The sequence below is a fragment of the Condylura cristata genome, unplaced genomic scaffold, assembly GCF_000260355.1.
Source record: "Condylura cristata isolate star-nosed mole 26May11 unplaced genomic scaffold, ConCri1.0 scaffold00002, whole genome shotgun sequence".
NCBI classification, from domain to species: Eukaryota; Metazoa; Chordata; class Mammalia; order Eulipotyphla; family Talpidae; genus Condylura; species Condylura cristata.
The window spans coordinates 52,544,902-52,570,149 of record NW_004567103.1 but is presented as its reverse complement, the minus strand read 5'-3'; the positions used below and the strand labels follow the sequence as shown (position 1 = coordinate 52,570,149).

Below are 25,248 nucleotides of genomic sequence, written 5' to 3'. Positions count from 1 at the left end.
TGACATATGAGCTATGTTGTATTTCCTATGGAAGAAAAGAATTTGCTATATTGCAAAATACCACTTTCATCTTCTAAGAAAATGAGAGCAGCATTATTTCCTGTTAATATATAGAACATCTGCACATATTAAAGCACCCTCCCTTTTACTGTCGTTTCTTAAGTTGGAAAGTTAGCTCAGTGCCAGAGTGATAGAATCAAATTTTATGACTTTGAAATTTTCCATTCTGTCTCCAAATGCCTGAAAGAGCATTTCAATATCAAACTGAAATCCAGTGGGGGCATGGATAGTTTTTTAACATACAAATAAATGTATGTAATTTTAAATGTCTTACTAAGAATTTTATTTCAAAAATTCACCTTTGTAGCAGTGAAAAATATTCCTGCCCCCAATAATTAATGGCTAGCAAAGATGTTTGTGTCCTTGCTTTCTAATAAACAAGACTGAAGAAAGACGACAAATTGTCTGACCATTGTGGCATGACCTGAGTCATGACCCACCCCTCTCTCATTCGCAAGACACAGACTCTGTGTAGCCACAGACTGAAGAATGCAATGCTGTACCAAGGGTATTTGCTGAAGCATATACTGTCAAAGCAGTAAGTTAAGTAATAGCATTAATTAGAAGCCAATGGAAGGAAATCATTCTGTTCTAGCTTGCCAAAGACAGTACCTGTGTGTCAAAAGAAGTGTTTATGACCAGCATGTTGTTATTGATGCCAGGAACTGGAGCAGGTGGTCACCAGAGACTTTTGCTGCGAGCCAGATCGCTCTCCCCACGAGTAGCCTGGTAAGGTCCAGGCACTTATTTCTCCCTGAATTAGAAATTATTCTACTTCAACTTGCCTAAGTACCTGTCCACAATGCCAAGGAAGTGTTTTAGCACTTCTCCTTTCACAAGCTGAAAATGATTTGCTGTGTTTAGAATTTTTTATGTTTATTGAAAAAACTCAAATAGCTGCTTTTATTGGATAAATTAAAGATATGTTAGCTTCCTTCTTTCTTCTTTATAAACAGCATAATTGAAAGCATTGTTTTGGTAGAATATTCTCAGAAGACCACATAATCACCATTTAAATTAGCCCTAATTCATTTTACATTTGCTTATTTTACTGTTAACTTTCCCAGAACTGTATTTTTTTTTTTTTACAATTAGAACATCTGAATTTTAATTACATTACCATCAAGAAGCTCATTAAAGTCACTTAATTGGCAACATTTCCAAAAAAACCTTAGCTGGGTTTAATATATTTTAAAGAGTTACTGTCAAAGTATAATTTCACCATTACAAACAGCTTGGCAACAACATTTGCATAAAGATCTGTCAGTTTCTGAAAAATGCTCAAATGTTGGGAAAATCAGATTCGTTAAGTCGCCTTTATTGAAACAGTCTAGAAATAAAGAAATTGTCACATATACTCCTCTTTGTAACCCCAGCACCACTCAGAATACTGCCATGTACAGCATAGGTATTCAATCTTCCTTGAATGAAATAAACCATACATTTATTTTGAGGTAGATTTAAAATGATTTTAACCTCAAAAAATTTTTCTTCATTTGTGTTAAATTTTACTAAATACTCATTTTCTTGCTGCTTCTTTCCCATTCACTCTAAGAAATATTAGATGACTATATTTTTGAAACCTTTTCAAATAGTTCCGGCCAGCTCTCAGGGCAGAATTTAGAGTATTCTAAAAAAATAGCTTGAGATTACTTTTAGGTGGCCTAATAATTTGTGGTTCCCTCTTGCAAAACCTATAGTCCCAGCCTGAGAGTACTTGATCTCATTAGAATTTGCAGTGTAGTTAATTCTTTTCTCACCCTTACAAGATTGTTAGTGCCTACCAATAGACATGTGTCTTGTATAACATAAATTTCTTTTGTTGGGTAGTGACCAACAGTATAAAACATTGAAATTACACTTGCTTAATCTAAATCTAAAGTTTGTGATATATGAAGGATGATACCTTGAAGCATTAATAATTAGGCTGCTGGGATACCCCCTCCCCAACTTTCAAATGCAAGAATGAAATGATAAAGGATAGTTTCTGTTACAATCTGGATTCATACAAATAGGCAGGGTAAGATTTAGAAAATATTTGAAATATTTGAAAATATTCCTTTCAGTTTGGCATTTCTAATTAAGTATCTCTCTTTTGTACTCTATGTACTGTGTATCTTCCAGTCAAAAGACAAAGATAGCAAAATTTTACAAAAATAAATAAATTCTCTTTAAAAAATGTACAAAAATGATGTAAAAATAAACTTTTATAATAATAAAAAAATTCTCTTTAAGTTGCTATCTTGCTCTCTCCATTATGTCCTCAAAGTCTTGCAGCATATTTGATATACAGACTCAATAAATGTTCCTTGGATGAGTGAATGAATGAACGCATGCAGACAATGCTGAGGAGGACCTGGCTGATCCTACATGAAGTGGTCAGGGAAGCTTCATCAATAGTCTGGAGTTCCGAACACAGAGTTACACATCCATTCACCAACTGGGGCTATAAAGATTATGCTAGGAGAGCATCCCACACTAGTACTTTCTGTGAGGATGGAAATATTTTACATTAATAAACAATATTATTTGCAAACAACAGAGAATCACTACAAGCTTCTATATGGGAAAATGATGTAATTAGATTTATCTTTTTGAAGTTTCCTCTATGGAAGTGGGAATAAAGGCCTGAGACGGGAGACATCTTATTGAAAGTTAGCATTATTTGATATTCTCCACAAAGGTTAAAAATAAGTGGCACAACAAGATTACTTGTAATTGTTCTTGATAGAATGTTAGGTTATAAGTACTGGTTAATCATGTTCCTAGTTGGAAAGAATGAAAGATGAAAATTATGAGGAAATTTCTTGGTCTTGCTTCAGAGGATGCTCCATGACAACAGAATGAGAAAGTAGGACCTGCTTTTTCTGACTTTCTGACTCTCCAGGTATCTATATTGACTTAGAAGTGGAGTGGAGGTCCTGTGGCCACTCTTGAATCTGGGGGTTTTAACCAGGCTCTCTGAATGCTGCAAGACACCCTTTGTCGGGAACCGAGGCAGACAGCTTGTTCTGTTGAGCAATGGAATAAAAAGCATTGCAAAAAAAAAAAAAATCCGGGTTGACAAAGACACGACCAAAGAAACCCTTCCGCCCACACCCTTCCTCTTTCTCTTCTCACCCATTTTTGCCCCTGGCGAGATCAGCAGCCCGCCAAACGTGCTGTATGCGCATTGGTCTCCTCCCCTCCTGGCTTGCGCTATTGCATCACCCTCATCCTGTATATAAGCCGACGTAAAGCTCAATAAACTCTCTCTCTGTTGCTGCACGATCAAGATCGGACTCTTTTGTATGCCGGACCTGGGGCCCCTAATCTCCGGCCTTGCTGGTCAAGGTCCCCTGCAACCCTTCCTTGCTAAGTGAGGTGGGTTATGTGGCCTTAAGGGGAAGGAAGTTTTATGTGGCCTTAGGGAGATAGCAGTAAGTGCTGGATTGAGAAATACTTGAAAATTCTAGAGGAGTCTTTGATCTATGATCATCAAGACCCACTCCTGATTCAGTGCTCCATTTTGGATTGGTTCTTCTGCTAGAGATTGTGTGAGAGGGCATGAGGGCCTTCTATCCGCAACTAGGAAGACTCATTCTAGGGATGGCCAGAAATCACCCAGGGCAATGCAGTGCTGGCTAACATCAACAAATTGCCCCCTAGACTGTGACTTCATGGTTCCACTTTTCAGCCAAGAAACTAGCTTCTGGTAACCCAGTATGGATCTTTTTTAATTCTGTGTCAATTGCAAAGATGGCGATTTGCCATGAATTTCTAGTTAATGGGCACATTTACTGGCAGAGCGCTGCCTTTGGGATGGGAGGGAGGGATTATGGTTTTTTCCTTTTCAAAATGAGCTTTATAATATAAAACTAAAATACAAGAAAAATCTCAACATTTTCTTCTCCAGCTGTTGATGTTCAATTTTCTCTGATTTTCTGTTTAGTTTGGTGAAGACAATTACCATTATTAATTTTAAAATGATATGAAATGGAAACATTTCTAAATTTGAAGCATGACTTAAATGGAGTCTGAATTCAAAATTCTGACTTCATTCTTATCTAATGTTTTTTGGCGAAGTTGAAATAATCTTCTGGGAGAAATTTAGTAAACATTTCTTGGAAGGACAACGCAATGCAAGCATCAGGAAGCCTTTGCAAAATGTAACTCAGATGTGATTTCTGTACAAGGCTTTGCATTCTATGAACCATTTGCTAGCATTCTACTTACAAAAGTCCAAAACTGCTTCTGGGTTCTTCTCTTCCATGGCTACCCTAAAATCACATGTGCATTTGCCTACCACAAACACTTCTACAATAGAAACTGGAACATTAAACCAACACAGACACAATGACAGCCCTTAACTTCTGACTTTATTCTTCTCCCTCAAATGAACAGGCAATAAAAAGCCGCGTCCCAAACAAACCGCAGGACTCACATTTTTTCCTTTTTCACAGAGAAAATGTAAGCACTATGTAGGTAGAACTGCTGAGTCCTCCTATTTTTTTCTTCAGCTTTTAGAACAAAATTCATTTTTCTGTCTTACCAACAATGAACAGCATAAAGAGTAAAATGAGACATTTATATAAAGAATTCAGGTTGTGATGCTGGCTGTAACGGCACTGTTTTTAGTCAGACAAAGAAAAACATTGCTTCAGGAAGTGGGTCATGTGGGTGTATAAATGCTTCGTGGACAGGCCGGGCAGGCCATGGTTCTGGTCTGAGTACCACTGAAAGGCAAACAGAAAAAAAACTCTTACATTCCTGCAGCCAGAAAAGTCATTTAGTTTTGACTTCATGCTCTCAGGACCTGATAATTATTCTGTATTATTGGGAAATTTTACCTGAGAACACTTGAATAAATTAACTGTTTACACGGAAACATTCAGAGCAGGATGATTGGGAAACCTTTTCTTAACCTTCATTACTGTTTCATATTCTTCCAACATGTACTTTAGATCTCTGTGGCTGAGATCATAGCGGTCAGCACGCTAGGGGAGCGCGAGTCAGGCACGATTTCCGGAGCTGCTGTACTGGGCTTGTGACTCGGCTTCTTTGGAGCTTGGTTTCATTTGAAAAATCGACAGGGTTGGATTTGATTTTCCCTAAGGCTCCTTCTGGCTCTAACATTCTATGAAGGGTTTAAGCCTCTGAATCTAATCCCTTTCTGTTATAGAAAATCAAAAAAACATATAACCATAAACACCCTTTATGAGAGTTAAAAATAGGTTCATACCAAAAAAAACCCCGGAAGATGTTATTACAGTTTTAATGTTATTATTGGAGAGATGCTGTTAAGATTAATGTTTTTATTGTGTAAGAGGGGCTAGTGGTCATGATGTAATAGTTGTATCCTTATAAGTTTACTTTTGGGGCCACAGTAAAAGACAAAACCAGAAAAATCTCACCTCACCCTTGTAAATTATTTTTAAAAACACACTTCTAAAAGATGAGGCTTCTTTTTTGGGTTCTTGTTCAGCATAAGCAAGTGAGGGAGAATTTATGCTCCCTGAAGAGGGGGAAAGGTGTCTCCCTTGCTTTGGCTTTCGCCTTATTTTTCTTTGTTTTTATTTCTCATTCTTCATGCAACCTGGATTTCACAGCTAGCTCATTCATTCATTCAGTAAAAATATGAGCTTCTGTGATAGTCCAGACATGTGCCAAGCACTGAGAACACACAGAAGAGAAGAATCTCTAACTCCAAGTCGAGCTGTGTGGCTTCAGGGAACCTCTGACGTCTCTGATGATATTTTGCAGTTGCTCATATACAAAATCTTCTAGATGCTTTGGGACTCCCAGATTTTGCAGGGACTCTAAACATACAGCTACACTTAGGTAAACTGGATCACCGAACTATTGGACATTTGAACTGGATGATCATATCATCTTGTGGACACCTTTGTATTATCTATGACTCAGCTGGGATTCCCAGAGGGGACGTGGATTGCCTGATGTTCTGCAAGTTAAAGTATGATCCAAAATTCATTTGCTAATGTTCTGCCTACTCTAGTCATTTTTGGTCAGGTTTTAGTAAATAATAAGTAAATAAATAAATAGAAATAAGATCCCTCCTTTTGGCTTACGGGTCTAAGGCCATGAACATGTGTAAAATGAAATTCTGTACCATTGCCTGGAAATCCACTTGTGCGTTAACCAGTGCTTTAGCAATCTGTGCTGAGTTTTGAAAGTGCACATTATCTGCAACAAAGAGAGAGAGTTAAAGTGCTGCTAAATACCAGAAAGCATAGAGTGACAATGTATTGCCTGGAAATGAACACCAACTATTATCTAGTCATGCACTTGACATTGTCAGCAGTGGGTAATCACACTCATTTATGGAAATGTCCCTGACTTTTAGGTACTGACCCTGAGCATAGGCATAGGAGGATGCTTAATGTTTCTTAAACAAAGTGATGCTGGCTCAGTATTTTTATGTGTAAGAGTCTTGCTTAAACCTTACCATCTGCTGTTCCGTGGATGAGAAGATAGTCTACATTTCTGAAATATTCTGCTCTTGCCATCACAGTTGAATTCTGGAAAAGAGGAAAAATTAACATTTTAGTTGCTGTAAGTTCTAATAGAAAACTAGCTAAATCATTGTGCAATGGACTTAGCACCAATACTGAAATTATGTATTGCTTTGGTTGATAAATATTTAAGAGTCAGAGCAACACATTTTCATCATCATTTGCATTACTTCCATCTGATTCTTAGTTTGAAAAACTGAAAGTTTATGTGTCATATGTTACATATGAGTGAGACCTTAGGCATAAATGATGCCCGCTCAAGCTGTGTAGGGGCTGGGCTGGGGCTGGGGAGGAGGATGAGGAAAAGAGAGGTTGGGGAGAGAGAGAACATAATCCAAAGGAGTAGTAAATTCTTTTCTAGTGAAGTGTTTTGCAGATAACAAAAGAGCACCAGATTTGCTTGAGGACCCAGTAAAAATATAAACTCTGAATGATGGCTTTAAATTATTTAGCACATCTGAAAAGTGCTTGCCACTAATGACCTAAATAAAACAGAAAGTGCTTACTTTATAGTGCTCCAGATTATCATCCTTTGTTGGAAGACCCATGAATCTTTCCGTGTAGATAGATGCTATGCAACAGATAAAAATATGTTGTTTGCATATGTTATGTGCCATTCCATTAACCAACAGAACCCCTAGTTAGGTGACCACACTCTCCCATTCTCCCATGTGGAAAGGAAGATTTTGACTTTATTGAAATTCTCCACTAAAGTCCTCTGCTCTGCAATTTGCCTCAATAAGATTAAAGAAGTCGTGGAGGAGATTATGAAAATAGGAGAATCTATCATTAGAAAGGGCTGGTCTCAAATTTTTTTTTCACCTCTACTCAAACCCCTTCAGTGGCAGGGAGGTGTTTTGAGAGACTGACTCCAGGAAATAACCTCTACGATTTTTAAAAGAAATCACAAATCCAGCCATGCCTACTACTTTAACTGGTGTTTTCATGAATGGATAGGATGGAAATAAACCCCCTAAATCATCCTCTCTCAAAACACACATACACACACTTTTTTTTTTCCTGGATTTCCTACACCTCACAATTTTCTCATTTCTACTTTACCACAAGGAAGAGGTTCTGATGAAAGCTACTTTTTGTATAATTTTTAGGGTTAGTTCCAAATAATCATCCTTCACTGATATTAATCATAATAATACACACAGAGAAGGTTTACTTCTTGAACTTATTTTTGTTTCTTTGATATCTGGAGTCACAGAGCTGGCAGCTTCAAACAATGGTGTGGAGGTGAATTGCTTGGACCTGACTTAACTTTGCAAAAAATGTTCTTAAAAGTCAGCGTGCTGTCACGATGTGCCTGCAAGCCAGAATTTGCTCTGATTTTATATATTTGGTTCAGCAGAGGGGAACACAGTTTCTGGGTGAGAATAAGCAATAATAGATTTTGGAAGAGTCCTTCCTCACGTTTAAGATCTCCTTGTTAGGACACAATTATAATGAATCATTGTAAACAACCCTGTTTACAGACTATCTTTTTCCTAGTGATGCTTCAACCACCTCAAATCTAGAGTAATTATGTGTTAAATGTTTTTACAGCAACATTTATGAAATGTTTCCATACCGTAATATTCCCAGTTGGAGACTGGAGCCACTGCTATGCCACATTTGAAAAGACCTGTTCCCGACGCAAGGGCCAGAGATGAAATATATCCGCCATAAGACTGTGGAGACATGTTAGGAGTCAGTCCCAGGCTTATTTCATTGACTCGACTCAGTATAGTTATAACAACTCTATGTGCTCATAATAAGTGCTGGGGGGAGCTGAGGGCATGGATCAGGTAGACTAAATATCTGCCTGCATCTTTGGCACCCACCAGACATAATCCCACCAGACATAACACTAATTTCACCAAAAGAAAATTATAAATGCTTGGTGTACTGGTCAGAACATGGTAAGTGTGGTTAAAGAGACAAATATAATTGCTAATTTCTGCAAGCATTTCTTGTTTTCCTGTTTATTTTTCTCAACCAGGATCTTGCTAGAGTAAAATTAGAATTTTACTTGAAGTAAATGCATGAAAAAGGAGATGATTCCCAAAATGTAAATGAAAGGTATTTCCCACAGTTTGCAAAAGTCCTGTGAGGCAGAACTTGTATCTGTGATTTATTTATTTTCATGACAAAACAGTAAGGGAAAGACATAAGAAACATAACAACCTTGTAGCTTAAGACAGGCCAGAATCTGTGCAAAAAGTAGTACTACATGTTCTGTTTTGAGAATTTCTGACACAGCAGCTCAAAGGAGGAAAGCCGCCAGTGTCTTTAAAGACCTACATTTCCTCTCACAAATTTAATGGGAAGACAAAGAAATGCAAGAGGGATTACAAATTCCAGGGTCAGGAGTAGAATTAGCAATCATCAATTTTCTTCCCCAAGAAATGCACCCCAGTGGCAGAAGGAGATGAGTTTTTCCATATCACTTAGGAATTTGATTCTTAAAATGAAGAAATGAGCAGAGCAAATAAGATGACATCTCCCCTTGGAAGACAAATTAGGTCTGTGTGAACGTGTGTGAGAGAAATCCTTCTTGCAAAACATGGACCTCCCCGAACAGGTGTGCTCAATTAGGGCAAATCTTTGTGTTTATTCTTGCCCCTTCACGGGATGCCTGTGCAAATCCAAAAGGACAGGGCACCTCTACCATGAAGGAGCCCTATTTCCAGGATCTTATTACCAAAACCTTCTGGAGATCGTATTCCTCAGATTTGGAAAGATCATATCACTTTTGCTTCTGAATGCTAGTCTTTAAAGAGAGTAAAAGGGAGAGAGTGAAAGTGAGCTCCTTGGAGCTGGAAAGACAGACAAGTGGTCAGTGGCTGGGTCTATTCTTCACTCATGAAATGCAGGAAATGAGGTAATAAGTTAAATAAACAGTGAATTCAGCAACTAAAGGAAGAATTCTCTAACTAGTTTACAGTTTTATTTTCCAGCTCTGGGGAATTTTATGGAAAAGCCTGGGCTACCAAACACAGAATAAAAGAGAAAGTTCCAGTTATACCAAGGACTTTTTTTTTTCTATTATACTTGGAGGAGAATGAAAGCATGTTTTACTAAAGGAAAAATAAGATTTTGAAAAAGAAGGAACACTTGAGCTTAAAAATCATTTTGGGAAGTGAAAATTCTCTCAGGTTCTAACTTTCATGTATAAATTATAAGTAATTTGTTTTGAAGAGTAGGTGAGCAACAACTATTACTGAAAAAGAGGGCCTTTCTTCCCTCCTCAATTTTAGGTTCAAATGAGAAAAAAAGTAAGTTTGAGTCCTGAAGAAAAATTGTCATTATTAATGGTTTGATTGGAAACATGTGTTCACTGTAAATAACAATACGGGTTCCTGTCTCCTTTCCTGGGCCCCAGAGAAGTGAGTGTGTGAAGCAAGATTTGAAACTGAAAGCATCTGCATATCAAAAAAGGTTTTTAAATACTTCTGTTCCTAATGTTTCTAATTGTTCATCTGTATCTATTAGTGATTAGACGACAATGCTGTGTCTAAATAAAACTTTCATGTTTTCGGTATGGAATACAAATCATCTCTAAAATTAGTAACAAAACTACTGATGCAGCCACACAGCACATGAAGGGGTACTTGAGGTTCTTAGGAAGCTTAGAAAAGCTATTCCTATAGTAGAAACAAAGAGGGGGAATAAAAACCAATTCGAGTTGACTTTTTTCTGCTGTCCCATGGGTGGGGCTCCAAGGCACGAGTGGGTGGCTGCTGCAAGAAAAGAACCCACGGAGCAGATTGGCCATGAGAATTCTAGAATTTTGTCCTTTGCACTTAGTTACTTTGCCATTTTGCTTAAACGAAGGATAGCTTAAAAAACATTCTTAGAAGGGCACAGAATTTTGAGGGGCTTATGGAAAAGTCTATGTGCACATGGGAGTAGTTACCTACGGGCATCAACCATAACTGGCATCATTTGTATGGCCAGTGTGACTGCTTTGGGGTTTGCCATTGCATGCAAACCATCTCCTTGTTCCCTCCTTACATGTCCTTCCCACCCAGTAGCTCCTGTGCTCTCCTGATGCCCTTTGAACTTTCCAAGTGTGAGCTGGCTCAGGACTCTGCAAGTGCCACCACCTTCTACCTGGAAAACTTTTCCCCAGAAATGAACATCCTTCTCCTCATCCCCATTTAAGTCTCAATTCAAAACAAAACATTCCCCTCCAGGAAGCCTTCCCTGCCCTTCTAAACTAAAACAGCACTAACTCCACACCATCTAATTGTCTTTTGATTTTCTCTATCATTTTACTTATCTTGTTGATAGTTTTTCTGCCCAACCACTCCCAAATCCATAAGGGTAGAGACTTTTGTCTGTCTTGCTAATGATTGTATCTCTAGTTTTAGGAATATGACATAGAACACAACAGGAATAAGATAAACATTGCCTGTAGGACTTTTCTACTAACTTATTAAACCCTGAAAATGATTTGGTAAAGACATTACAACTGGCTTTTTTCACAGTGAGGATACTGAAGCTCACTGTGAACTGAGAGTGGTTGGGGAATTAGCCAGTGGCAGCAGTGGGCATCTAACCCCATTCCTGCTACCCCTGCCATTTCCCTTCTCTCTCTCTATACTAGAGTAACCTCTCTGGGGAACTTGGAGTTCAGAGTCTAATACAATCTCATTAGAGGTGCATTTGTCCTACTTTTACATCGTTGATCACACATAGCAATTCAAATTGCTTATAATTAGTCACTGGAAGAGAAAGGAACTAAGATTAAATCATGAACTAATGCTTATTCAACACCACCTGGCTAGGCCTTAACAAAGCAAAGCCCATAAATGAGGTTGCTATTCTAATAATTTAGGCAAAAACCCCTGCTGCTCTTCAGTTGTCAGAATAATTTCTTCAATTTTCTTTGCAAAACCCAGGACTTTTTGTGGCCTTAATACTGTTAACATTTGGGGATGGATTCTTTCTTTTCTGTGGAGGGCTGGGCTGTGCACTGGGAGTGGTTCTCTAGTCTGTTCACCAGATACCAGTGGCACCTCCCCAGCGGCAATGATCAAATATATCTCCAGACATTTGTCCTCGAAGGAGCAAAACTGGCCAGATAAGTCATAGTAATAACTTGGACATAGGGTTGGGGACATGACAGATATTTATGAACCAGCTAAAAACAGAGCCATTGCACTTTTGGTTTGTGTGAGCCAGGAAAATGAAAGGGTAAATCAAAATGTCTCTTTTCCCCTTCTTAATCTGGATAATGGAGAGAAATACTTTATTTGCAAATTATTGGCCATTTAACTAAAAAAAAATATGCCTGGTAAGAAATCGTGTATTTCACAGCTCACTAAATGTCTAACACCTTATGGTAACAGCTATTTTCTTCCTGACAATGAACAAAGTAATAACTAAATAACCCTCAGGTCATTCGCAATGTTTCCTCTTTCCTGTCTCTACTTCCCAAGGTTGCTGCTTATTTGACTATAAAAAAAAAAAAAAAAAACCACTTAGAGTTATAAGCTTCCCCTCCTGCTCCACTGCCTAACCCCAGGCCCCTGGCATTTGTTGCTAGTATCATTCCTTACCTAGCACTTTGATCCACCCCCTCTCTCACCTCAGGCCGCCTTCTAATCTGCCACCAGAACTGTATTTCTAAGACACCAAAACCACTTCCTACCAATTTCAAGAATACTTCTCAAAGAAGTACCCACTGGATCAAATGTTCTTGATAAAACTCCATTAAAATTTATCAGGTTTCTACACTAGTCCTATGTAGAACCCTATGTCCTTTTAGATAGAACTCAACTCAGGATTTGCCAAAATATTAACCCATAGAACCTTTTTTTCTCCTGAAAAATCTCTTAGTATTAAGGAGACACTTAAGAGGGAATATTAATTTCTAGTATAAAATTCAGTTTAAAGAACATCATTGATATGTGACATGGTCAAGTATTGTGCTAGTCATCTGAGGGAACAACATAAAAAAGATAAAATCCATTACCCTGGTGAGCTTACATTCTCACAGGAGAAACCAATAAAGCGAGAAAATTTGCTATCCGCTATAAAAGCAATATAAAGGCTTATTGGAACATGCAGGAAATTATATCAGAGTTTGGTCTTAAAGAACAGGTATGAGTTTTCCATTTTCTAGTAAATAAGAGATGGGGGAGGGAGGAAGAAGTTGTATATTGCAAGTGCAGGTGACAGGATTTATAAAATTAAGGGAATAAAGAAGCATAGGCATAAGTCATATTCATAAAACATGGGTAGATGTGGAATGAGATGAGAGTAGAAGAGCAGGTTGGAGGCAGTCTGCCCAGAGCTTTACATGCAGAAATATATTTGGGCATTAGGTTGAAGACAACATAGCCCTAGAAAATATATAATCAAAAAAGCAGGGGGATAGTTACTGTGTTGGGGAACAATAACTTGGTCTGCAAAATTGTAATTGTGAGGTGAAAGTAGGGCTCCCAGTTGAACACATCTATTGGTGTCATTCACCTATGACAGAGTAGCCAATATAATCATTGCCATTTGGGGCCTTGAGCAAAACATCAGAAACTCTTCTGAAAGCCATTCCTTTACAAGTTCTCCAAGTGCTTTATATAAACTAAAGCTTAAGAAGATCTAGTCTAATTACATATGAAGAAACTCAAAATAAGGCCATGTAAATGGGAATGATGACAACAGATTAAGACATTTGACTGCAGAACTGACAGAATTTACTCACCAATAGAATGTTAGAATCAGAAAATGGGGGGGGTCACAATATTAGCTCTGATTTTGGTGACTAGGTATGTTGTGAGATCCTTAATAAAGATGAGGCTATATTTAAAGTAGACAATAACTAATTTAGCTTAGGCAAGTTAAATTTGAGGTCTCCATGAGACATATGGGAGAAAGAATCAGCAGGTACTTAAAATATGGAGCTCAGAAGAAAGTGGGGGCTGGTGATAGAGATCTGCAGTCTTCGTCATCTTTGAAACCACCTGGGTTTCCTCAAGAAAGTCAAGAACAATGAGCATGAAGGCCTGAGAGGCATCTACATTTGAAGAAGAACTATAATGATTGTAGAGACATAGAAAAATTAAAAAAGATGTCACAGAGCTGTGGATAAAAAGTAAAAAGCCTGTTACCTGGCTACCTACCTATCCAGAATCCTTTCCTACATCAACTTCACCACACCTTTGCCTTCTGACATTTCAAGCGTTCCTAACCACTTCAGATTCTTCAGGAACACTAAGCTCTGTTACCTCAGGTGGGGTCATGTCTTCACTCTGCCAGGAATGGCTTATTTGCTAATTTCTCAATCACCCCTTAGCTCTTGCAGCCAGAATTAATGATTCTCCTTGTAGGAGTTCTCTTTTCCAGCAATTGAAGCATTGTGGAACATTTGCTTTTTGCTCTTGTTTTCTGCCCAAGAGAACCAGAGTTATGCCTTACCTCTTTTTTCATCCCTTAAAGAAGCTAGTTTATTGCTTAGTTGAGATATAATAAAAATTTACTACATGATGAAAGAATGAATGATTCAGTGATCAGATGAATGGATTAATAAATATGGATTGGTTTTTTAACCAAAAAATGAATACCCCCCCAAAAAAACCAAAATATTAAGGTATTTGTCCATCTTTTGGTCCTCCTGCTGATTGAGGAGATGGCCAAGTGTCATATCCTTCAGGAGTTCATTTCTTTCTTCATCTCTTACCCTGCACACAAGATCGACCTCATAATCACTGTCACCTTGGAAAGCATGACATCAAGAGAACCTAGTATTCTACTATTTTCAGTATCAATTGCACATATAAAAGCACTTCTTAGGATGATATGGACATACTTTTGGGTGATGATTGGTCTCCTTAAATCATTCCACTTAGATCTCTACAAACTAATATTCAGAATGTTCTGGAAATTAGATAAAATTGTTCACTCTATGGATGTTACAAAGACTGCAGTAAAAGGAAAATATAATACTTAAGAGAAATGTTAATGTAAGTTTTCAGTTTGAAATTTGAATCATTCAAGGATTTCCACTAGGAAATTTCATAAAAATATATGGTAGGAAAGGTCTTATCTGAAATATTTCACTATAAAAACAACACATTTATTTCTACCAATTTGCAATGCATTCTGTTTAGATACTTCACATTTGATAGTTTTAAGAAGAAGCAAATGGCTTGAAGCGACAAATTTCCACAAATTCACAACAGCTCTTCATCTGGTCACTGAGCTGAGCGTTGTGCCCAATCCTGCAGATTCCCATCAATATTGGGTTTCATTCCCTCCATCATGCTCAGGCCGTTCTCAGAGAAAACAGCCAAGAAAAACAACCGGAGCACCAACGGCAGCAAATTGACTTGCAAATGTACAAATTCAGACCAAAAAGTGAAATGGGGAAATCTTTGAAGAATAATTATCATAATTTATAATTGGAAAATCTAAATTCCTTCCAATATTTCTCTAAACTTTCCAGTGACTTCATTGCCCATGACTGAAAAGTTCTACCACTTCTTTTTAACATGCATTTGAAAATCCTGCACAACTTTTGAAAATAGGAAATTACCTCCATGACCTACAACTAAAATACTAATACTTCTCTCAAGTTAGAGCAAACATATATATTCAACATGGCAGAAGAACTTTTTTACAAAAAAAAAAAAATGTTCAAAATAGCCAAGCTATGACAGGGTTAGACTAGGTAGTAGGGAATTAGAGTGTGAAATTTTCTACAAAATCAAATTTCATTTAAACTTTCATAAAAATGAAATGAAAAATAAAAGATACATTTTAAAATTATAAAAAGAAAATTAAATCTCTGGTGACTATGGTTCAGGTCAGTATACTATAATCTAGTACCAAAAATTAAGTAAAACGTGTCAATTATGAGTTGATTTGTGATACAGAAAAAAAACTAAGTGATTGAAAAAAAAAGGAACAAGCACTTAAAGCCACCACTTTGAAGCCAGATTATCCAAACTGACTGTTTCCACTGACAGATTAAATTATGTTGCAACATTAACATTTCATGAGAAACCTTATAAACGAACACTTTAGAAAATGATGATTGCTGAACTGAATAACAGGCGTAAAACATATAAAACAACTCACCCAGCCCCATATGGCTATTCTTTTTTCATCAATGAAACCCATTTCTATGAATTTTCTAAAGTAAAAGAAACAAATTTTTAGAATTTTAAGTGTGTACACATGACATTTAGTTCATTACACAAGCATATTTAATCCAAAGATTTAATAGAAACGCTACATTTTCTTTGTTTAAACACATGCATAATAAGGCTGCACTTACAAATAATTAAAAGAATTTTATCTTCTTGCTGCAAGGATCAAAGAATCCTCTACACTACTGCATATCTTTTGAGCAGAACTCCTGAGGCTGCAAGGCCTGGTAGCCTAACTGTTTTGGAGGAGTTACTCAGGACTTAGAGAGGTCACAAGATAGACTGGTATAACACAAGAAGTAAAACCACCACAGCTATGACCAAATTTCTAAAACCCCAGCTATGGAAAGAAGTTTGTTGTTGCTGTTTTAAGTTTTGTTTATTTCTTAGACCTTGTTTGAAGGTTAATGTTAACCACCCTCTCATTTTTCATCATATTTGAGGAATATCTTATATTTCTTCTCTCATTTCATACTAGGCGCCCTCAATTTATTATAGTATGGACAATTGTATGTAACATGTAGGATATGGAAATGATTCAAACTTCATAACAGAAGAGCCCCCAACAGGAAACTGCTGAAAGTGAATCCTTAAGATTTAGACCTTCCTGCTGAAGATCAACACCTAAAAAACCATGGACAACCACAGCAAATGTGACTTGTAGACTTAGTACGTGTTTTTCTGGCTAACTTAGACAACATGCCCTAGAGAGCTGGTGTTCTAGAGCAACTGGACTTCTTTTGAAAGTGGTTTGATTGAACTTAGGAAACTCAGAAAACAGAAGCTGTGATACAAAGAAGCAACTGGATGAGGCTGCAGAGGTCTGGATGCAACAGAGGTGGGTAAGTGAAGGGAGGCCAAAGGCGAAACACACATGGCCCCAGAAAAATTACAGTGTGCTTGATTTCCTGTAGCTCCATGACCGCCCTTTCTCATTTTCTGGAAGTAGGACAGAGTGGTCTTTATTAGTTAAATAGTGGTGTTCCTTAAAAGGATTTTCACAGCAATCATTTTGCTCATTGCATCGATTCAACATGCACGTTTCAGATGCACAGTAGTTGGGCAAGTGCCCGAGACAAACAGATGGGAAGGAGCCCCGTCAGTCACAGCTTACCCGACACTGATTCTGAGGGACACCAAGGAGTCTACAGGGAAGAAATGCAGTAGTAAGGGGAATTTGCTACCTGAGCGGATGTTGCTCAGGCTAAAGCAGAGAAAATGTGTAGCAAACTGTGGCACTTTGGCAATTCTTCCATAAACTTTCAAAACCAAATAAAGAAGAGAAACTTCACTTCCCTTGTAAAAAATAAATCTTGTCACTAGGGTTTGAAGACAGTTCTGAGCCATAAAAATCAATCGTGATTTTATGATCTCCTACAAGCTCGCAATTACATCTGGGGTAAAAGCAAATAACAGGTGATACATTGGAACAGGAAATTCTTAACAACTCCATTCCTAGGTTTATTCTGAAAGGATGACATTTATAGGAAATGATAGTGGGATAATTAACATGAAAATGAAACATTAACACTTAATGTGGTCTGGGCTAGGTTAAAGGTTAGCTAGGTAATCCAGAAGCTCTTTGAGTCCAACATGGCTGTATAAAATTTATCTCTAAATTAGGAAGTGCTTTCAAAAGGTTGATATACAGAAACACTGTTGATGATTTGGATAAATTAACAAAATGTTAGAAACAAAGGAAAAGTGTGTTTTTTTAATTTTGGAGACTGCTATGAATTTAACAGTCTTTCTCATAAAAATGGTACTAGGCCAAAGGTCAGTTTAGCATCCAAGTGATCAGTTAGTTTCTTATTTTGGAAATGTTCTTATTGATACTATCTAATAATATGGCATGACATTTTTTTTTCTAATTCAATTTTTTTCTTATCAGCTCAGTTATAAATTGCAAAATTGTCAAAAAAGGCTGAATATACCCCAAATAAGCAAAGTTGGCCCCATAACTACTAAACTTTTATAGGTCTCACATATGACCTTTTGCAAAGAAGACTGAAGAAAGCAGATCTCAGTTTTTCTTATGCTTTTGTCCTTGCCAAGATCTCTTACAGACATTTCTCTTTCCTGCTTTCCTTTGTTTGAATCTCTTTATTGACCCCTATCTAGCATTTACTTTCATTTCCAAATATGTTTATAAGATTTTATTTTGTTATATAGAAAATTTAGCTGGATTGTATTTCATGAGATTCAAAGGAACCAATTTCATTCTGAAGTGAAATTGGAGGGCTACCACAGAGAGATTTCCTCAGGTCAGACACTTACTGTCTAAGGACTAAAACACTTCTGAGGGAGGCATGTTATTGAATTAGTCCCAGGACTAATATTATACATCTATCCTATTTAGCGTTTTTTTTTTCTCAAAACATCAGGTTCCAAGGCTTTCCTTTCAGTTTGCAGAATAATGGTTTCAAACAAAGACAAGGGCAGTTCCAACTGGCATCATCACCTTAGAGTCTTTGCATGGGTCACAAGTGGCTCCTTGTGCCTACTGGGCATGTCCATAGGGTGTATACTGAAGGTTCCATTTAATAGCAATGCTGTCCCTTCACAGGGCAGGTGACTTATCCACTTATAAGGATTGTTAGTGTATTGAAAATAGAAGCATACGTTGTATAATTTTATACAGAGAATATTGCAATGTATAGATCTGTAAATGAGTGAACATAATCCTGCTTTACAGAAGGAAGTCTTCAGATTCCATCCTAAAAATGACTCAAAGAAGGTAAAGATAGCCAGCTACCACCTCTGGATCTATCTACAAACCTAAATGTCAAAGACATTTAGTATTTGTGGCTTTGTGTCCTATATATATTGAATGTGAGCAACAGTAGTTTGCATTAAGGCCTATACATGGGTTTCAGGTTTAATTATCCATCATCTAAGGAACACATTAGAAGTTATCTGCTCTTCTTTTCAAGGTACTCTTATACTTGAATGCTGCATACTTGATGGTGTAAAATCCATAAGTACATAATGAGATGTTTTGTATTTATTGGTTGTAATGAGTAGCTGGTGATCACAGTGAAGTTGTTGGCTAGCCAGAACCCACAGCAACAATGGTCTAACTTTACCAAATTTGGAAGCAATCTGACTGAATTACAAATGAGGCATGATTCCCATCTCTGTCTTTTGATATAGTCCCAGCATACTGTCTTTACTGTTTATTGCATGGTTTAAATACAAATAGATGTGACCCACAGTGACAAAAAAAGTCCTTAAGGAATTAAAGTCTGTGATGCTGATATTTGTGCTAATATTTCCATTAAGGCACACTGCATTCTTTATATAAAAAATTGCTCTCTCCATTGAAATTTTCTTTGAGTTGTCTGTTATGTCTTTGTCAAGCAGAAGACTCTTCTAAACAAGTTTATAGTGGAAAGGCCAAAAATCTGATCAGAAATCAAAGTTAATCCTCTTAGACAGTAGTGTGAACATTGAGTGTTATGTTGAGTGTTATTTAATAATATTGAGTGTTATTTAATAACTCACTAATTTTTCAGGTTTTATTGAAATAAACTGTTCTAATAGAATATTTTGTATAATAATGTGCATATTACTGCTCACAGGGTGCAAGATATGGGAAACGTGGGTTTTGATTACTTTTCTATTTTTAAAAGTAATTACTTGTGAGTCAAAATTCTTCTGCTTTGATTAGAGACAAAAATACAGAAAATTATCTGGGCCTGACTCCTTGCTGTTTAATACAGTCTATGTTGTATTACTGAACTCAATAACTATTAGTGACATTGTGGAGATAAAAGAAATCTAATACTGAATTTCTAAATTGCTCCTTGCTGCTGAAGTCTGTTAGATTCTTTGGTTATTGTGTGTATATCTGCCCTTGACTGAGTACACTAATCTGTGTTGGCTTTTAGGTTTCTCCACTTTTACTAACTTATACTATGAATATGGAAACTCAACAACTATGAAGAAATAACCAGAAGAACCTTGTATGTATTTCCCAAAAAAGCAACACACTGGTTGACTGTATGCTTTTTGTTTCAAAATAAGATGATGGAGTCATAGATTGTGGTTAAGAATATAGTTGGGCAGAAATCAGATTATGAATCTTTCCTTTAAATATTTCATAATGTCATTTCTGTTATGGAAAGTGATTTTTTTTATGTCAAGTGATGATAGGCAAACACTTTTACGCTGCCATAGTCAAACTCAATAGCTAGTTAAATCACAATTGAATTACTAGCTTCTTAAAAACAAAGTACTGGCCCTCCCTGGTGGCGCAGCGGGTTAAAGCACAGCACTGAGAATCTGAAGCCACTTCCGCATGAGTTCGATTCCCGCCTGCCGCCTGCCCCGGAGGAGACCACATGGCGAGCCAGACCTCTCCTGACCCGCCCGCTGCTCCCCTCAGCAGTGTACTTCGTCAATCTGCCTGTTCTGCTCCCCACTCTGTCTCTGGTGAAGCCTCTCACCGTCCCTGAGCCTCTGGCCTGTACCCCAGTTCTGTATGAATAAATAAATAAATCTTTAAAAAAAAAAAAAAAAGTACCTGTGCCCTTTCTAAATCTACGTGGTAGGCTTCGGAATGCTTGAGCAAATTCAGGTGTTTCGTGTCCTGCAAACTAGTAACTTTGCATATTTTACTGCTTGGTTGTGAGCAGCATTAATAAATTAAAGAAAGGCCTCTCTTGAGAATTTAAAGTCTCAGTGCAATCCAGCTTTTGGCAGTGACTGCAGCATGAGTTCCATCCCCAGCCAGGGTGTTAGCCCATATGGCCAAGTAGCCCTCTCCTGTCTCGCCTGCTGTTTCTCTCAGCAGTGTATTTATGTAGATCTGTTGTTCTGTTCCCCACTCTGTCTTTAGTGAATCCTCACCACCCTCACCTCTGGCCTTCCCCCCACTTCTTGTATATATAATAAATAAACTAAATCTTAAACTAAATCCATAAATGAAATAATATTAAAATATCCTATCAAAAGAGGATATTTGTCATTTATCACTATCAATCATTTATCACTATCAATAATTTTCTATACATTTATTAGCTTTCTTCCATGCATTATTTTTTTTATATTTGGATAAAAATACCCCTTTAAGATTAATGATAGTTATAGACCAAGTTAGGAAAAGAGACAAAACAACTGAAGTCATTAAAAATCGAGAAACAAAATAGTGATTGTGTGACCTTTGCTGATGTCACCTGTTTTTGACTGAGAAGGCACTCACCTGACAGCTGTGATCTGGTCGTCAACTTCATACACACCGAGCTTTCGATATACTGCATAGAGGAGCTTGTCACCTTGGAAAGCTGTTCCTCGGCCATCCACCAAGGCCACGACCACCCCTTCCTTACTTGCAAGGTAAGAGATCCAACTAATAGCGAACACAGATCTTACACTCTGGCTGCAGGGACCACCATACCTAAAACAAAATGAAAAAAGAAGGATCTGATTCCTTTGTAAAACCCAACTTCTTATCATGGCCAGGAATTGCCTTCCTGTTTCACAGTACATTGAGTGATAATATTTCAATAACAATGGCATTAAAACTGGCTCACAATCAAGAACGGACCAGGCTTTTCCCAGAGGTTTGCTACAAGGAAGTTGTTTTGGGACACAATCTCTCCTATTCCCCAAAACGGATACATCTAGGGTTGGCATTTCAAGGAATATGTGTGGGTTTTTCGTCATTTCTGCCACCTGCCACTTGCTAAAAGCAGGCATAAGATATACTAAAAAAAATGCATGGTGTTTTAAGCAAATTGTGTGTAGGTCAGCACTGATTTTTGGGTGTGATTCCACTAAATGTATTCCATTCCCTTATTTCATTTCTAACTCAATTACATAAGATGTTAAGATGATTTACAATATTTTTTTGGCTGTAATTTCTCTATTTCAAAGGTATTTTGACACATTAGGCAATTTGCCATATAAATGAAATTCAACACAGTAAATGCAAGCAAGTCCATCTAAAACCTCAAAACTTCCTCAATCTATTTTAAAAAGCCATATTTTATTTACTCTGATTAGTTGAGGAATATATAAAAACAGCATCAATAGGAACTGTTACCAAGGAGAATGGTTCATTCTATCTCATAAATGTGTATTTAATCCAACATATTTTCAGTAAATAGTTTTTACACCAAAGAAAAATATTACATACACTTGAATTAGCAAGGGATACTTCTTTGATCTGTCAAATTGTGGAGGAAGAATCATCTTGTACCATAAAGCTTAAAAAAAAAAAGGAGGAAATTCTCATTCTACAATACTCATAGAACATACACCACAAAATAAATCCATAACTGGTAAATTATTAGCAATTGAGAATATTTAAATTGATTTTTGTTACACATTTTGTCTAGTTTACAAATGACTAGAACTATTGTTATTTGTCCTAGAAACATGCATTCCAAAATTAAAATTAGGTATGTTCTTTTTTTAAAAAAAAAATGTCAGGGTTGAAAAAGAACTATGGAAAGTACAGGTTTAACCCATTCATAAACATAGTAAAGATATTCATGAAATTATTTTAATGATTCTGTCATTTTATAAAACTTAGATTATACCACTTACCCTCTAAAAGTAAGATAAGTGTTCAGTTTCATATCTATAAATGAGAAGACTTATAAAGAGCTTACTAATTTCATCCACTTCAAGTTTATGAATTTCCTCTTTAGGCAGCTGGATATTTTTCAAAGCATTTTCCAATTCTTTGTTTTCCTCCAGGATTTTAATTTCTTAAAAAAATGAAATGTTCATTTTGAATTAATAGCATTTCCATAAGAAAATTCCTTCCTTAAAATTCCATGGGCTTGAAGAACTGCAACTGTGTAATAATTAAGGCATTCATATTGACAAGCACATTTTCAATCCAGCTTTTAAAGGAGGTATGACCTTATGAAGAACACCATTTTCTCCTCAACTTATTCTAAGGGACTGAAACACATTTAGAGGTGAATCACTCAAGTAACACTGTCTACTCAATCACAATTTCCCCAGCTATCACTTTGTTTTTTTTTTTAATACAAAGCTATGTCCCGACAGAGTAAATGACATCTCTTTACTAAAAAAAAAAAAAAAAAAAAGGAGAAGCAAAACCCATATTTGTTGAAACCTCAAATTTAGAATAATTAATTATATAGTCCAAACCTTATAAATTTTCCAACTGAGAAGTGACATATTGTTTCTGTGATTTTTATACAAATTTGCTTCTTAACCTTTTCTGTTATACTTGATAAATTTAGGAGAGTCCTTTTTGGTAACTTACTACTGTCCCCATTTTCTTTCATTTATCACAGTAAAACAATAGTATCTACACACGATGCTTTCTTTCTGTCTTTCTCTTTTAAAGATCTGAAATACTGCTGTTTATAGTTGAGTTCAATTATATTTTGCACTTTAATCTTTGAATCTGACAAATCCATTGATTCTGTGATACTACAGACTGGAGATATATACAAATGGGTTCTTGGCAGTAGAAGGTTTTTTTGTACCCTTCTTATTGAATGGGTATTGACATGAGGCATCTTCCAGGGAAAAGGCAGACTTTCATATACTATGTGGAGTGCATAGCTTTATGTTTTAAGAGGGCTAAGGTGACTTCTGAGTTATGGTGATTTCTACAAAAGACATCCTGTGGACTTCTTGTTTTGTGCCTTTTTTAAAAAGTTGTCCTTGAAGATAGGGAGCTGGAGGAGTACTTATAACTAAGCTAAGTTTGCCAAACCACTTTGCTTATAACTCTCAGTTTTCATATACTCATGGCATTTTGCTCCAACATGTTATATTTAATCTTAGAACAAATATAGATGTTTTGGTATGAGTTGTATAAGATACATAATAAATTTCATTTTAACTTTGGATAATCCATTGGCAGAAAGACACTTGTGGTATCCTAAAACCAAAAAAGAAAGAAAGAAAAAAAAAAAAAAGAAAAAAGAAAACCAACACATAATTCTTAGAACAATGAGCCAGCTCTTCATTGTCCTCCTGTGGATTGTGCTGCCAGGGCCAGGGGAATCCTGCGTGGAGTGAGCACACAGAGCGGATGCATCAATTATTTATTTCTTAATATCTGTATCATCTTGCCAACAGGCACTGAAAAGTGGAGCTAAACATAGGTGTTGCTTGTGTGCCTGGTTGGTTTGACTCCTCCATTCTGTTTCTAGCTATGGAACATTTTTGATTCATAATGTACTGAAAATGCCAGATTTAATTTTAATGACTCTGTAGTGTAGGGCTGCATTTTTGTGGCTGGAAAGTGGGCCATTTCCCACACCATTTTGTAAAGTGGAATTTCAGAGGGCTGCGAGGAGAGGTTAGAGGTGGCAATTGGGCTTCTCTATGGGCTATGGGCCTTTGCATCAAAAGTCTGTAACCTGGCAACAGGTGCCCTCTGCCTGCTTCTACCTACACTGTCCACACAGAACCCAGCATACTCAGTCCTAGTAACGTGCACTACGTGCTCTTTCTATAAGGTGGGCTCTATTATGAAGCAATCAAATGGTATAAATGATGGATCATATGTTAAGATTTTGTTTAAACAACACATCATATTTTTCATTAATATAATCACTGATGAATATGTAACAAAGCTGACAGTTGTTTTTATCCAATCATTTGGGTCATTTTGATGAGTACACGTTGCAACCGAAGCATTTTAAGCCTCAACTGGGCCTTTGATGTCCAGTGCCAACTCTTGTGGGTTTCCTTACCATCTGGCTCAAGTACTATTTGTTATTTTCAAATGACTTTACCTCACTGTCATTTCACTGTTTACTGCAATGTTTACAAGTATTTATGTGACTGCACCAGGAGTTTCTTCATTCTGTCTCATTATAATATAAGCAATTATTTCTCTCACCTGGCTGTGAACTCCACTTTTCCCCAACTTCTCCAGGACTGCTTTTAGGGCTACAATTGCTTTTGGTCTAATATCATCTATCACTATTAAACCACCTGCTAAAGTTTATCATCTTTCAAAAGCAAAACAACCCCTCAAAAGTAACCTATACTCCTAAAACAGATACTGATTGCAAATAAAAATAATTTTAAAATGAAACCAATCAATATTTTCACTACTTTTCCACTTTTTTCTTCCTCTAGCCAATCAGTCCTTTGAAAATCCCATCTTTTTTCCTCAGTCTGGCTTCTGCTTTCACTGCTCCATTGAAACTGCTCCAAGATAATGTGAATTTCCCTCTTGACCCATTGACTTGGAGCAGGGCTTGCTTTACTTTCCTCAGCAGTTGACACAGGTTTTTTGATATCCTCACCTCTCCTGTTTCCCTGACACTGTACTCTCAAAATTCCTCAGTCTCCTGTATGGACATATTTTTCTCCTTCCATTTCTGATGTTGATGTTTTATTCCAGATTCACACTTCCATTATTGCTCCCACCACCCTCACTTTCCCACTGTGTCAGCTGATCCCCTCCCGTGCATTCCAAGACATGCAACACAATATTTCACTCACCTGTGGGACATAGGGAGAACAATTAAGCAGATGAACTTTTGGATTAACAAGCAGATAGAGGTGCCCAGAACAGAAGG

At 36.9% G+C, this 25,248-nt stretch overlaps 1 protein-coding gene across 2 annotated transcripts in view; it reads right to left on the bottom strand.

Moving 5' to 3' along the window:
• Window positions 1-4,400: 4,400 nt before the first annotated feature.
• Window positions 4,401-25,248, bottom strand: part of FAP (fibroblast activation protein, alpha) — a 68,090-nt gene continuing 47,242 nt past the window's right edge. For both annotated transcript variants that reach the window (XM_004674603.1, XM_004674604.2), the window contains 9 exons: window positions 22,336-22,434; window positions 21,858-21,927; window positions 20,922-21,116; window positions 15,648-15,702; window positions 8,152-8,251; window positions 7,079-7,143; window positions 6,506-6,578; window positions 6,170-6,243; window positions 4,401-4,775 (listed from right to left, as the gene is read on the bottom strand). In XM_004674603.1, the coding sequence (XP_004674660.1) occupies window positions 4,674-4,775; window positions 6,170-6,243; window positions 6,506-6,578; window positions 7,079-7,143; window positions 8,152-8,251; window positions 15,648-15,702; window positions 20,922-21,116; window positions 21,858-21,927; window positions 22,336-22,434 (833 nt within the window). In that variant the 3' untranslated portion in view covers window positions 4,401-4,673. The remainder of the gene's footprint in view (window positions 4,776-6,169; window positions 6,244-6,505; window positions 6,579-7,078; window positions 7,144-8,151; window positions 8,252-15,647; window positions 15,703-20,921; window positions 21,117-21,857; window positions 21,928-22,335; window positions 22,435-25,248) is intronic.